The sequence below is a fragment of the Zonotrichia albicollis genome, chromosome 1 (assembly GCF_047830755.1).
Source record: "Zonotrichia albicollis isolate bZonAlb1 chromosome 1, bZonAlb1.hap1, whole genome shotgun sequence".
Classification (NCBI taxonomy): domain Eukaryota; kingdom Metazoa; phylum Chordata; class Aves; order Passeriformes; family Passerellidae; genus Zonotrichia; species Zonotrichia albicollis.
This window is the reverse complement of record NC_133819.1, coordinates 4,669,629-4,683,493: the sequence shown is the minus strand read 5'-3', so window position 1 is coordinate 4,683,493 and position 13,865 is coordinate 4,669,629. Positions and strand designations below refer to the sequence as shown.

At 43.2% G+C, this 13,865-nt stretch overlaps 1 protein-coding gene across 2 annotated transcripts in view; it reads right to left on the bottom strand.

The window, feature by feature from the left end:
- Nucleotides 1-13,865, bottom strand: part of OXSR1 (oxidative stress responsive kinase 1) — an 88,356-nt gene that overhangs the window by 23,107 nt on the left and 51,384 nt on the right. For both annotated transcript variants that reach the window (XM_005491423.4, XM_074546297.1), the window contains 2 exons: nt 10,515-10,570; nt 1,415-1,524 (listed from right to left, as the gene is read on the bottom strand). In XM_005491423.4, coding sequence (XP_005491480.2) covers nt 1,415-1,524; nt 10,515-10,570 — 166 coding nt within the window. The remainder of the gene's footprint in view (nt 1-1,414; nt 1,525-10,514; nt 10,571-13,865) is intronic.

Here is a 13,865-nt window from a genome sequence, read left to right as displayed (position 1 = left end):
CACACAGGACAGAAAAGCAAGGGACAGCTCTGATCTACCTTCAAAACCACCAAATACTCTCTTTTTCTTTATTTTAACTCAGCATTAAATAAATAAAAAATGCAGAAGAATATGATAGTGAAGCAGTTCAGAATCCAGTTTGCAAAGACAGCCCTGACTTGGGAAGTGTGGCTTTATCCTGCCCTGTTAGTCCTGCACTCTGAGGAGGCTGCAGCAGTGCTGGGATGCACTGGCCCCTCAGTCCCACCATGGGGAGCCACTGAAAAGGCCAAGCATTGAACAAGCCTTTCATCAATAATATATTTAAGCTACTCCAAAATTATCTCTATTCCTCAGGGAGTTTTGGATATTGGAAAAAATGCACTTTAATGCACTTGTGTTTAGCTGCCTTTGATTTTAGATACAGATATACATGGGGGTCTTATTCAAGATCCTCCCAAGCTTCAAAACATTTTTCTGGAAACAACAGGAAGGAGAAATGTATCAAGGTGGATTCACTTTAATAAAACAAACCCTTAAATATTTTTGTTTAAAAAAATTGGAAAGGAAAATGGAAGCTCATTTATAGCCAGTTATATTTCTGCTTAGCACACCTGTCAGAAACCCAGGCCTCTGTCAAACTGATTTTAAGGGGATGAGGGATAATTTTCAGAATGTTCATGGCAGTGAACATCAATGCCATCGACAGCCACTGCAAATGCCTTGGTAAGACTGTGGTGTAATTTTCTCTGTGAATTTTGCTCAGAAATGGGCAGCAATTTTACATAAACAAAGTTTCCAGGTGTCCTTCACCAGAAGTCACACAGACAAAGCTTCTGGAGTTCAGTCTAGAAGCAGTGGAGGACAAAAAGTGGCATTTCTCCATGCAAGGGGAAGAAGTATGACATCTTTTATGAGATGCAGAGGAAGAAGGGGGAGAGGCAAGCATTCCTCAGCATCTAAAAAGAAGTTAAAAACCTGAATGAAGTCAAATGCATGTTATTATACTGAATTAACACCCCACTCTGACATATCACAACTAACTACACCCCAAATGTTTTGTTTGCAGATGAAGAGCACATTACTGAGCTGTGTATGGCATTTTTACGGTGCTTCTATTTTCTATATTTCTATTCTACCTCACATTCATGCAAAAGGGAGGGGCAGTTTATCTTCTTTATGCAAGAACTGAGCTGTCTCATCCTCACCTTGGGCAGGAACCTGAAGAGAAGCAATGGAGCAAAAATCTACTGAACACTTTACATTCCCCAGTAAGAGTCTGGCTGGAATAGGCAAGTCAAAGAAAATCCTGTGTTTAAGAAAACCCTTCAGGATATCAAATTATCATCTTAGTTAGAAATAAACATAGGCATTGCTGATAACAGGAAATTCCAGGTGCAGATCAGCTCAGAGGACACTAGGAAAAACAATTCACCTGTTCCATAACTTCTGGTGCCATCCAGCAAGGTGTGCCCACAAAGGTTTTCCTGACTTTATTCCTGGTAATGTCACCACCAGTGGCCAGGAACGCACTAACACCAAAGTCTGCAAAGAAAACAAAAGCAGAATTTATTAAGAACACGTCCTGAGCAAACTGAAGGGCTGTCCCTTCTTTCCCCTCATATTCCCAGCCACCCATTAAGAACCAGACCATGCAGTCATGCATGAGGGGTTTCCTAATAAAGGAGGAATGATCAACAGTTAGCTCTGAGTGCTGGTACATGAACTGCCATTCAGCAGTTCACCATTCAATTCCTGGGGACAGCAGAGCTTTCAGCCCTGGCTGGCAGAGAGGAAAATTCCACTTTCCATCACAGCCCACTGGGCACATTAGAGCCTGCCCACAGTGCCCCAGCAGCCCTGCTGCTGTACAAACCTGCCCTGCCAGCCAGAGCTGGGTTTGCATTTGCACACACACAGAACTGCTCTGACCCTCCAGCAGCATCCTGTAACATCCACAGCAACCAAGCTGGGTGCAGAAAAAGCCCCCTGAAAGCATTTAACTGTTCTAACTGAGCTATCAGCCCTTTATTCTGGATGCTTTATTGCCAGAATATGTTTTATTTGATAATCTTCCATGGCTGAAATGCTCAGTGCCCTGAACTGCCACAGACCAGCCTGAGCATCCCAGGGAAACCTCACAGACACTGACTCACACCCTGCACAGCATCACCCCACCTGAAACACCTTTCACAAACCAGGATGCCCTTTGTGCCCACTGGTAATTGCATTTCTTGGGAAAAATCACTCTTTTATGTGAAAACTATGCTGTAGCCTCATGTTTTATGTAATTAAGAATGGCATGGAAAACAGAATCTGTTACCAGCAGCAGCATACAGGGACAGAATAAAGTATGTTTGTTCAGAGAAGAGCATTACCAAAGATCTGGCAACCAAGTCATTCAAGAGAGGATGGCACTTGGTTTGGAGAAAAAATAAAAAGCAAGTGACAGAGAAACTGTTAACACAGAACTGCTCCAAACCACACTATTTATGTATTGCTGAATTACAGACCTGCAATGGGCCTGTAACTCAATATATAACTCAATCCCCCAGAACTTTATCCACACAATCACTTTTTTTTTTAAACACAGTACAAGCAATCAAAATCTAAGATGCCATTTTTGAGATTGGTGACAGACTTGGAGGGCAAATCTCTGAAATTCCAGGGCTATTGAACATAAAACCAGGATGTTATTGGCCACAACTGGTTTGAAAATTCTTGAAACTCTGTTGACAATGCAAAATGTAAAAGCCTTTGCTTCTGTGGCCCAAGGAGCCAGAGTTACTCCATGGCTTAAGGATGTTAAATTGGAGAATTAACTGCAACATAAAATCCCTCCTTACAATGTATAAATCATGGTATCCATATGAGGACTGTCCCAAGTTCCCTCTGCACCACACCAGCAGTGCAGTGAGTCACTTCTCATTAGAATTTCAATATTTGAGGAACACCTCTGAAATTATCACTCAGAAGATGCTGCAAGCTTCCAGCTCACTTCATTTAGAGACTTCCAGGAGAGGAACTCAGTGCCCACTGAAGTACCAGACAGGGGTAACTGCAAGGTGACATTAAATAAAGTTGCATAGAAATCACAGGGCTAAAATAAGCACTAACAAAAGCCTATCATTAGGATTCAGCTCTTCCAGATGTGCTGACCTGTTTTTTTTCCTTTTCCCAAAGGGATTTTGGCTTCCTGCTATGCTTGGAGTTTTAGCACTCCTAGATGGATCACTGTCTCCATCAGTACGGCAATTTGAATCTTCTGGAAACCCTTTTTGCAATAATGATTTTTGCTTTGATATCTTCCATGTGAGTATTCACCATTTTTGCTTTTCTCAGAAACTGCAGGAGCTCCCTAAAAGATTCAGAGTAAAGCTGCCTTTCACTGCTCATTACAGGAAGTCTCCCAAGATCTATTGTTCTAAACACAAGAGCAATCAGAAGTTCTTTTAAATAAGATAATACTAACAGAAACTTGTCCAAGTGCCATCAGCATTTTATTGTGATGTGCTGGATTTGAACTTGCACATATTATCTTACCTCAAGTTTCCATGCAGTCATTTTGAGGGGAAAGGAAATGCCATTCAAAGCAAAAGCATTCCAGCAGTAAAAACACAAGTCCTTCACACAGAATTCACCACATCTCACATCAAACCCGGGTTTATAAATTCCAGATGGAAATCAGGCCCTTATATCTGCCATCTGAAGAAAGCTTAAATGGAATTAAAGTTTCTTTCATTACATGGTTGATTTATTTAATGTTTTCCCAATTAATTTCCCTCATTTCCAGTGGGCTAAAACAGGCTCAAACAGCCTGTGCTACTCCCCTGTAAGGAATGACTTTGGGACCATCTTCTCAAATGTCATCTTGCTAACTTTATCCAAGCCCAGCTATTCAGATAAGAATGTGCCTGCTCTCAGGAAATATCTGGAAAGCAATAAAACACAACTCCAACCACAAGTTCAGGTTAAATTCCTTCTTCTGAGCAGTTAGAACCATCTGTGCCTCAATCTCTCTGCCCCCAGAAAGGTTACAACAGAAATGGGTTATTGCAAATGAATTGAACCCCAGAAAATGGGGAAATCCATGAAATTGAGGATAGCTCTGAAGTGTGTACACATTTGTACTCTTCCTTGGCAGCTCGTGGTTTACATTGGCTCACCAGGGTGATAACTGGCAAGGACTGAATCACCAGAGACAGGGAGGAATTGGAAACGCTTGGAGCTGGCTTGTAATACCAGCAGCCACCACTGCTGGGGATGCACCGACTGTCAGCCATCCCAAAGGAGCCCAGAAACTGCAACTTCCAGCAATCTGACAGCACACAACAGTCTCCAGGGTGTCTGCATGGAAGTGGTGGGATTCTTTTTTTTTTTCCATTTTTCTGAAGCAACATAGAAAAGATTCATCTGTTGGAGCTGTTTCAGTCATTTAAACCAAAGATTGCTAAAAAAAAACAATACCCATAAAGATTTCCAGACTTTCATATCACAGCAAAACCAATCCAGGATGGGATTTCAATCCTGCTGATGCAGGCTCTGCACAAAATATGGCCGATTTTGTCTCTTCCAGCAGAAATGTGCTGCAAACCACATATCCTACAGGACACTCTACAGTGGCATTGAAGTTGCAGAGCAGTATTTGAAAAGCACGCCATGAGGCAACAATTCCTGGCACTATGGTATCCAAATTGTCAAACTTCAAAACTACTGTGGCCAATCTGGAAATGCAGAAATTGAAAAGGAAGCCCCAGTACAAACAACTCAGCAACATAAGAGTGCTGTGGCAGGACCACATCACAACAGGCACCACTGCAGGAAGGTCTCTGAGGAAGACACATTTCTACCACATTCTAGATTGTTTCATCCAAATCTAAAGTCAGCTGTTAAAAATAATCTCTCCTTGGCCCTTTCATATGGTTACATTACCTTAATCCTAAAAAGTCCAAGTACCTGCTACTACATGAAGCTACCTACAAGGTGCATGGAAGGGAAAGAAAGAAGAATGTGCACTAAGAGCCAGGACTAAAACCTGCTGGCACCAGAGGGGCTCCTACAGAGTTTGGTGTGCTTGAATCAGACCCTAAAGTAGTTTTCAACTTCAACAGGGGCAGAAAAACAGAATAATTCAATCTTGACTTCAAAATCACTTTGAGTTGTCTTTAAACAAAAAGCATTTCAGAAGACAGCACTAGATGTTATTTTCACTGGTCACCTTCCTTCTTGTTCAGTTGTTCACCATGGGAAAATATCTGTAGTTTTACTTAGTGCTTTCCTGCAAACCCTAAAGCTTTTAGAGCACTGAAGATGAATGAAGCTGGCAGCAAGAAGAGGAAGGCAGTGATAAATAGCAATTTTGTGCTGAGAAGGCAGCAGGTGGTAGGACACCAGATAAAAGGAAGATTACTGGAGAACAAGAATCAAAGGCTTCTTTCCTTTTAAAGTCTAGATTGATGCACAGTGGTATTGGATCTGTAAATGCACACTTGTCCTCCTGCTTCACAAAGGAACTTCAGGATGACAAATCCCAGCCTGGGTGACGCCACCCACTGCCCTCAGAGACGTTCACAAGTGGTTTCAACAATCAAACAGCGCAACATCTCTTCAGGAAACAGAGATAGTACCAGTGACACAAAGAAAAAGTTATTTCACAACTCTCTGCTGCAGGAGAGGCCCTAGAAGTCTCCACCAATCATAGAGAAAAGTACTTTTGGCCCTTTTTTTGAAAGGCAGAAGAGGCTCCAAGGTGTCCATGATAGAACACAGGCTCCTCGAGCAAACCCTTCAATCAACACTCCCCTCCCCAGTTAGATTTGTGCCTTGCCCCTTGTTCAGGCAATTTAATCTCCCAAAGTTAGAGTTTCCTAAGGGAAAGTGGGGAATGACACTGCCTGCATCATAGCTCTATGTTTATGTAGAGGGCTATTTTAGTGCCATGAATTAAGAGCAGTCAGGAACACAGCGAACCGGTGACAAGCTGGCATGGATTTGTGGAAAGTTACACAAATTCAGTTACACAAGTTTTGCCTGGCCTTAACTATCCCCGTTTTATAAATAGATAAAGAGAGAGGGGTTAGGCAATTTGCCCAGGATCAATTAGCAAGTCCTGAACAACTTAGTGAAATCTCAATCTACTTCAACTGCTTGGCAACACGGCCTGCCCAGGCCAGGGCTGACACTGCGGGCACCTCTCGGGAGTGCGCGTGGAGAATTTCTGGGTTTAAATCCTGAAGAGATCGTGTTATTGCCTCCAGAACCAAAAAATTCCACACATGGAGGGATGTGTGCCTCTCAGACAGACACTTGTATCATCACATTCCATCTCAGAGGGGTGGGTGGCAGCATTATTTAATATGCCAGTGGATAAAATCAGGGGAAAACAAAGATATGGTCTGAATCCAGTCTCAGTAGGATGCCCACATCATGCCATGGCTGAAGCGTGGCTCATACTGAGCAAGGCTCATGCATCCTGGGAGAGTTCCTCCTCAACCTCTCCCATCCCTTCCCAGTCTATCAAGATGTTCATTTCACAGTAATTTATAGCTCCTGCATAATTAAATCAACTGACAAATGCAAAGCCTTGCTTACTGTGAGAAGCCATCTCCTGGTTTATGCATCAATACTGATGCCGATGCAGTTTTATGTTGACAGAGCGTTTTTATCCGTGCACTTTGAGACTCCAGGGAGCTGATAAATGCCAGAGCAAAGAGGTTTTATGCTCTGATTAAAAGAAATGAAGTAATTGCCATGGAGAGGCTGGAACACAAAGGAACGTGGCTATCTCCATTTACATTGCAACCACTGTCAGCACAGCCCTGAACAATGGTATCTGGGAAAGAGTCCTGCTCTCTCCAGAAGGCAGATTAATCCAGTGGAAAGGAGAACACTTCAAACTGAGAAAGTGACACTGTGAATTGTAACAGGCACCAAAAACTTGGTGCCAAGCCACAAGCCCAAGTGCCCTTGGGGAAAAAAAAGAAATGTTAAGATAGAAGCAAACGGCCTCACTTTAGGTCTCGCTGGTCAGCTGGATCTGTTAAAGGCAATTTTCTCCTTGGGTCAGTGGATGCACTTTTTGAAAGCCAAAGCAGAGACACAGATAAAAATAGAGTCATGAGTAAAAATAAGACTTGGGGAGGAGTTTCAAGCTGGGAAATTTGTGCAAGCCATTAGAGGAATTTTTAGAATTCCCACTTCCAGCAGATGCCCCTGAGCTCACAGATCTCTCCATCTCTTTACCTGCAGCAACCTCAACTCACAGCACTCCCACAGTGGCTTTCCCCATATGCACAAGCACCAATTCAGGGTTACAAACAGAACCTGAGAAATGTCTGACACACCTTCATCAAGTTGCTTTTTCTGTTCAGCCTTAACAGAATTGCACAGCCCAAAATTCACAAAAGAGGCTTTCATTTTCACTGGTTAGAACTGTGTAATATTGCAGCAAAATTACTGCCATGAATTTCACACAGTGAAAGTTTCAAGCAGTTAAATTCACTGACATGTTGGAGGTACAGTCCTGCAGTGAGGTTTCCACCACTCAATCTCAAATGCACCTTGGCTTTTTTCCCCTCAAAGGATCTCCAGATTGAGATGTACATTCCTCATTTCCATTTGAGAATTCCATTTCATCAGGGACAAGGAACAGGAATTGTGTCAAGCAGGAGGAAATGCACAGGAACACAAGGTCACAAAAGCCAAAGATTGAATAAGACCTTCTCAACAACTGTTCACAGGCAGTTTGGACAGAGGAGTGGCAGAAGGGAAGGAGTCATTATAAAAGAATGGAAGTCTTTCTTCCTTGCTACATGATTTAAATTTTTCATGTATACCAAACCAGCTCCTTGCAGGGAGGTGCCCCATTCACTCCAACCCTCAGGCTACATTCCACAGCTGATCAATCTTTTGTTTTTTATCTCGTGGTGTAACTTTTCAGAGAAACTTTAGAGCGTTTGTTTCATGGGAACAAAGTGATGTCATCCAGCCCATAATTGAAGCATTCAATAATCAACAGAATTATTCATAATATGCATTAATATTATTGTCAAAAAGCAAGTGCTTTGATCTTGCTGAAACAAATCTCATTTTATTGGGATTGGTTTGCTTCCAGCATTTTTTCCTCCTCAAAAAATTCTCCAGAAATTCTGCTACTTCACCCTGGGTCAGGAGGCAAGGAAGCTTAAGTGTCAGAAATTCCCACAGAAACAAAATCTCATGTTATGACCAGGTCAGGCTCCTCTCTATTATTCATTCATTTATTTTCATTTCTTTCAAGTCATCAGCTGCCTCCACAGACACTGGAGTGCTTCCTGCCACTGCAGTGAACCCTCTGACCTTGGTTTAGTGGCCCTGCTGTGGCTGATGAAAGGTGGCAGGGTTGGTCCTTCTGCATGTTCAGAGAAAGAATTTGTAAAGAGGAACTTTGCAGACCTCAGAGTGCTGCTTTCACAGGATATGCAGAGAGATGAATTTCATCATTTAGGTGTTGCACATATAAACCACAAGCAGTTCAGTCTAGGGAACATGTACAATCACAGGCAAAATGAGTCCCCTGAAATGCACAGAGCTAAGACCAGTCAACCTTAAATCTATTCAGCAACTGAAAATTGCTCAGCAGAAAAAATACACAAATACCTATTGCTAGTGAGCCTTAATACAAAAAAGGCAAGCCCTGACAGCCTTGTGGAAGAGAAACACAAGCAGCTCTCTCTAGGCTGGCAGAAACATTCAGAGTTACAGCTTTTTGCAGCCTCTCCCAAAAGAGCATCAAAAGCTTGTGCAATTACAAATCCAACATGTTATATCTTGGTCCTATCATGGAAAAAATGTAGGATTTCACTGCATAAAGTCTGCTCCTTTGAGCATTTTGGAAGCCACTCCCTACCTTCCATCAGCTGCCACATAACTGAATTATTTACACCTCATCAGAAATGTAACAGCAGGCATTAAGGAAACCAGGAGATTTAAAAAAGAACACAAAGACACTTCAGGTTTTTAAACAGAAATAGTGTTATGTCCTGTAAAAGGGCTTATTGTCCTCTACAGAGAGGAGAGCTACCTAGAAAAACTGCATTGCAACATGTTCTGCTTCCTGGTGGAAAATCTACACCTTTCATTCCAAGGTGCAAAGCCAAGCATAGATATTCCAAAGGAATAAACCATGCTGCAGGCACTTCTCCCCCACACAACTGTCACTGCCTTGTCCCCTAAATTCCCACACTGGCCTGACCATTGCTGTGACTCTACCAGCAGGACAGAGCACTAAAGAAGAGACCTTGTCAGACACAGACGTGGCTCTTCCCAAATAAAGATGGGATTGAAAATGTTACACATGTACAGGGATGTTTGCCAGGATGGCAGGAAGGGACAAAGCTCTGCTCCCCAGACAGAGGTGGCACTAGGACTGGAAAGGCACTACAAGATCCACAGGAAGAACACAGTACTGAGGAAAGGAGAACTGGAGAAAAATTGTACTCAGGATAGGAAAACAGCACCATGGGAAGAGAAGGAAAAACAAATATCACAGGTTCTAAATGTACTCTCCAAAAATCTTGGCTTACTTAATAGTCTGTAATAACAATAATAATAATCAAAAACTCAGAATAGTTTGGGTTGGAAGGGACCTTTAATGGTCATCTTGTCCAACCCCCTGCCATGGGCAGGGACACCTTCAATCACAACAGGTTGCTCAGAGCCCCATTCAATTTTGAGTGTTTGCAGGGATGGGGCATAATTCTTGATTTCTGAAAAGAAGGGTGAAGTCTGTAGGAAATAAAATATCAGGAGAGGATCAGGGGGCACAACACTCCACAAGTCCCCTTTTCCACATGGTCTATCCCCAGCCAGGACTGTTTCCAGCAGTGAGTGCAGCAGACATCTCCAGGCACATCTGTATTATCTAAAGCAACTGTCTGAGCAGTTCTGCTTTGCATGACTGCTCCCATGACTTCCAGCTCACCCCAGTTTGGGCTGGGCCAGGGCAGCCACTCAAACACCCTCTCTGCCATCCAGTCCAGTGAAGCAGAGCAGGGAGCATCCACAGGAGCACTTTGACCAGCTGATATTCCTTAAATGACTTTTACCATCAGATATGCCCATTTCCCTCTGATGGATGTGTCCACCCTTCACCAGAGACCTGTGGAAATTCACTTCACAGGTCATTGATAAATCAGTGAGCTCTGGGCACTCCACTTCCAGGCCTACAAACTTGCTGATGTCAAAATCTGACTAGTTTATGCCAAGAACTTTATCTGATCTATTGATTCTGAGGACTTCACAATCAAGTGATTTATATCTGCTGATTGTCATTATTCCAAGTAATAGTATTTTAAGATAACAAGAGGTAATAAACTCTGGGTTGGCTTTTAGTTTTGGTTCGTGGTTTGTTTATTGCTGGATTTTTTGTTTGTTTTATGAACTGTGGGGCTTTTAGAAGCTAATATTTTTATGCAGGTTTCTCTCCTTGATCATTAAACTATTTCCTTGGATATGCATTATGCCTAAAGTTTACTCAAAGCTACCAGGAAAGTTACCTGCAATTTGCACTGAGCCATCTTCTCCAAGAAGAATATTTCCTGCTTTCACATCCCTGCAGAAAGATAAAGCAACAATAAGTGGAAGTCATTAAATCTTTACTTCAACCAACAAAAATACATTAAAATGTTATTATTTCTTATCCTTTGTTTCTTATATTAGTATTTCTTGTCTCAAATAATGCAGAAATAAGGACTTAATTGTAACTTCAGTAGGCAGGCACTAAGTAGCATTCATATCATTTATATTTTAGGTACTACACACAGAGAAGAAAAATTAAAACTTTGCAGAAGGTACCCTTTAAAGTGCAAGGAAAGTGGTTTGTCCCAGGTTCTTAGAGTTAGCTAAAAAGGTGAAAAGTGAACCCAGCACTGGTCATGTACCCCTTTAGAGGGAGAGACTTCAAGAGCCAGTGAGTTGATCTGGTTCTCACCCAGCCCCACATCTCACTGCTCTCCAGCCCTGCAGAAGTTCTTGTGCTTCCTCAGGAAATCAGTTTAGCCCCATACACTGGTGAAAATCCAGAGAGCAGAAAAATGTTGTTTGCTTCTGGCTTAATGAGCCTGGCCAGTGAAAAAAAGTCTCCCTGTTATCTATTTTTTTTATTTTAATGAACAAACACACAAGAACATCCAGCATGTGCAATGAATGTTTTGTACTTTCCCCTTTCTAGCCAAAAGCTCTGGTTTTCAGGTTAACAGCAACACTTCTCCATTCTTGAGGGGAACACTGCTTTCACTGCAAACACTTTGAAGTTTTCCAGTTTATTTTCACAGGCTGCTCCACATGCCAAGCCAAGAGAAGCACTTCCCAGCTGACACCCCTGTTCATCAGCACAGGCTGCTAAGCTTGCACTGCCCAGGAACCCACGTGGAACGGGAGCAAAAAGAGGAAAACAACCCCAAAACAAGCAGATTTTCCCTCCACTGCCTTTGGCAAATACTCCAAATCCTTTCACATACAGAAAGAAGTCCAAAGCTATTTTTTTCTCTTCTCCCTAGTGCATCATGAGAACAGAACTGGTGTGATGGCCTGGCCAAAGAGCCCCAGTCAGGCCCTGGAAATCTCCTCCTTCCTGGCTTTGCTGCTCTGAAGAGGAGGCTGGGCCACTGTCAGCTACAGGCCAGGATAATTTTAAACACATCCTCTTCAGCACCAGAATTTGTCAGACTCTTCCCAATATCCAGTCTAGGACAGTGGCATGGTGAGGCTTTTCCCCAGCACCCAGCAGAAAAAGCTGTCCATAAGACAGTCCCACTAAAGATGAACAGCAAAGTGCAGCTGACAGCACCCTCAGCCTTCAAACTGGTATTTCAGGTCATGCCAAATGTACACCTCTTGCTAGCAATGCCCATCCTGGAGCCTAACCCCAGGTTGAAGCACAGGTGGGAGAACAAGTAAAGGAAAAATTCTTATTTGCTTTAGTAATGAAGATGTGTCACAACTTCAGAGTTTCATACAGATCTGATAGCCTCAAGAAGCTGATTTTCCCTTCCAGAAGCATTAATTTTGTTTTCTTCCTGCAACCAGCACCTGGTAGCCATTGCAGAAAATACAGCATCACTGGATGCTCTTAAATACATGAAGGACGTGAAGGGATTAAATGCAGAATTAAGCAGGTGGCATCACTCCCCCCCTTAGCATCCATATTAAATCCAATTTAATTGGTGCTGTTGAGCTAATTGCCACAAGAGATACAAACCTGACTGAGCCCTGCACTGCCACAAACTCATGGTCCATAAAAAGGAGCAATGGAAAAGCTCCCTGCCAATATTTAGGCAGAATATGCCTTTGGGATCCAGCCCCAGGAGCACACAGAGAGCACAGCAGCAAAGGCTGCTGTGTCCTAGGTGAGGAGCTGGCTCACAGGGTGTGAAATGTGCTTGGCACAGGCACAGGCACCTCCAGGAATCCCCCTGCACAGCAGCACTAATTCAGAGGGAACACAGGGTGTTCAGGAAACTCTGCAATCCTACTGGAAATGTTTACCCACAGCTGATTCTCCTGTGACAGCCAGGATGCACGAGGCCCTGCCAGTTCCAGGTCATGGGGAAAGGAATAGGATGCATGAGGTTGCCTGTTGAAGTTATTAATTCTCTTACTGGAGTAAGAGTAATTTCCTTTTCCATCTGCACTCCAAGGCAGCCCAGGATGCTGGAGCATTTCCCCAGCAAGCTGGGCCCTGCAGAATTGTGCAGCCTTTCCAAACTTCCCCTCTGGCAGAGCTGCACACGTGGCTCACCAAGCCCCCACAACACACCACACTCAGCATTAAGGAAGTGCCAGGGGAGATTTTAAGGAAAACTAAGGATGATGTCTCAACTATCACACACTTCACAATCCAAAACAACTCAGGCAGGTTTCACTGGTGTAGCATCAGCAGCCAGAAACCAGCAGGCATTCCCTCTCACCAAACCATCCCACCACAGCAGAGAAGCTGGACAGGCTTGGAGTGCAAGAAGTAGCAAAACAAGCACTCAGACTGAATCCCATAGAAAAAATGAGCCCAAAGACTCCAGACCCTTAAACCCCTCAAATCAAGAGGCCTGCTTTCTTTTTAACTTCAGCTTGGATTAATTAAAATTTACATATTTTCTCATTGGAAACAAAAGTCAGTAAACATGATGCCTAAAGCTGGTTCAAGAAATTAAAACAAGTCATGGCCACAATATGAAATCCAGGAGGCCAAAACAGCGAGTCAAACTACAGAATTACATCACCACTTCATGTGCCACCTCCTCACAGTGACCACCCTCTGCAAAGGCCATCACTCAGCCCAGCCTGGCACACTGCACCCCAAAACTGATGGGGCAGCAAGACAGCAAGATGTCTGGGGAGTCACTGTTTCCACTGAGGAGTCACAGTTCCACAGAAGCAATTTCCAGCTTTGCCATCCCTACCCCAGTGTAACAGCCCTGCAGCAGCACCAGGTGAACACAGAGCAGCCTCAGCATTGGGTGAGCACTCACCCATTCAGCATACACTTTAGCATACACTGGTGCAGCAGCAGCATCTTTGAAGCAGGTTCTCCTCTAAAATCATATTTAAAACTAAGTGCATTTGAAGCAATGGGGCAGGGGAAAGGTGATCGGTGCTTTCCTGTTTGTTTCCATCAGGAGATGCTCATAAACTTGTGAGCTGAATGGTGAGAAGTTTGTTACTCCAGGATACAGTTATTGCCAAGTGTAACAATCTGAAGGCACTTCCCATTAACGTGGTAATGGCCATATCCTGGGCTGATACACTGGGAATAAATTGTGTGCCTCTGGCATAATTGCTACAGTGGAAACAGGAAGCAGCTTTAGCATAAACAATAATTATATCACATTTTAAATGAAGTTACAGAAGGC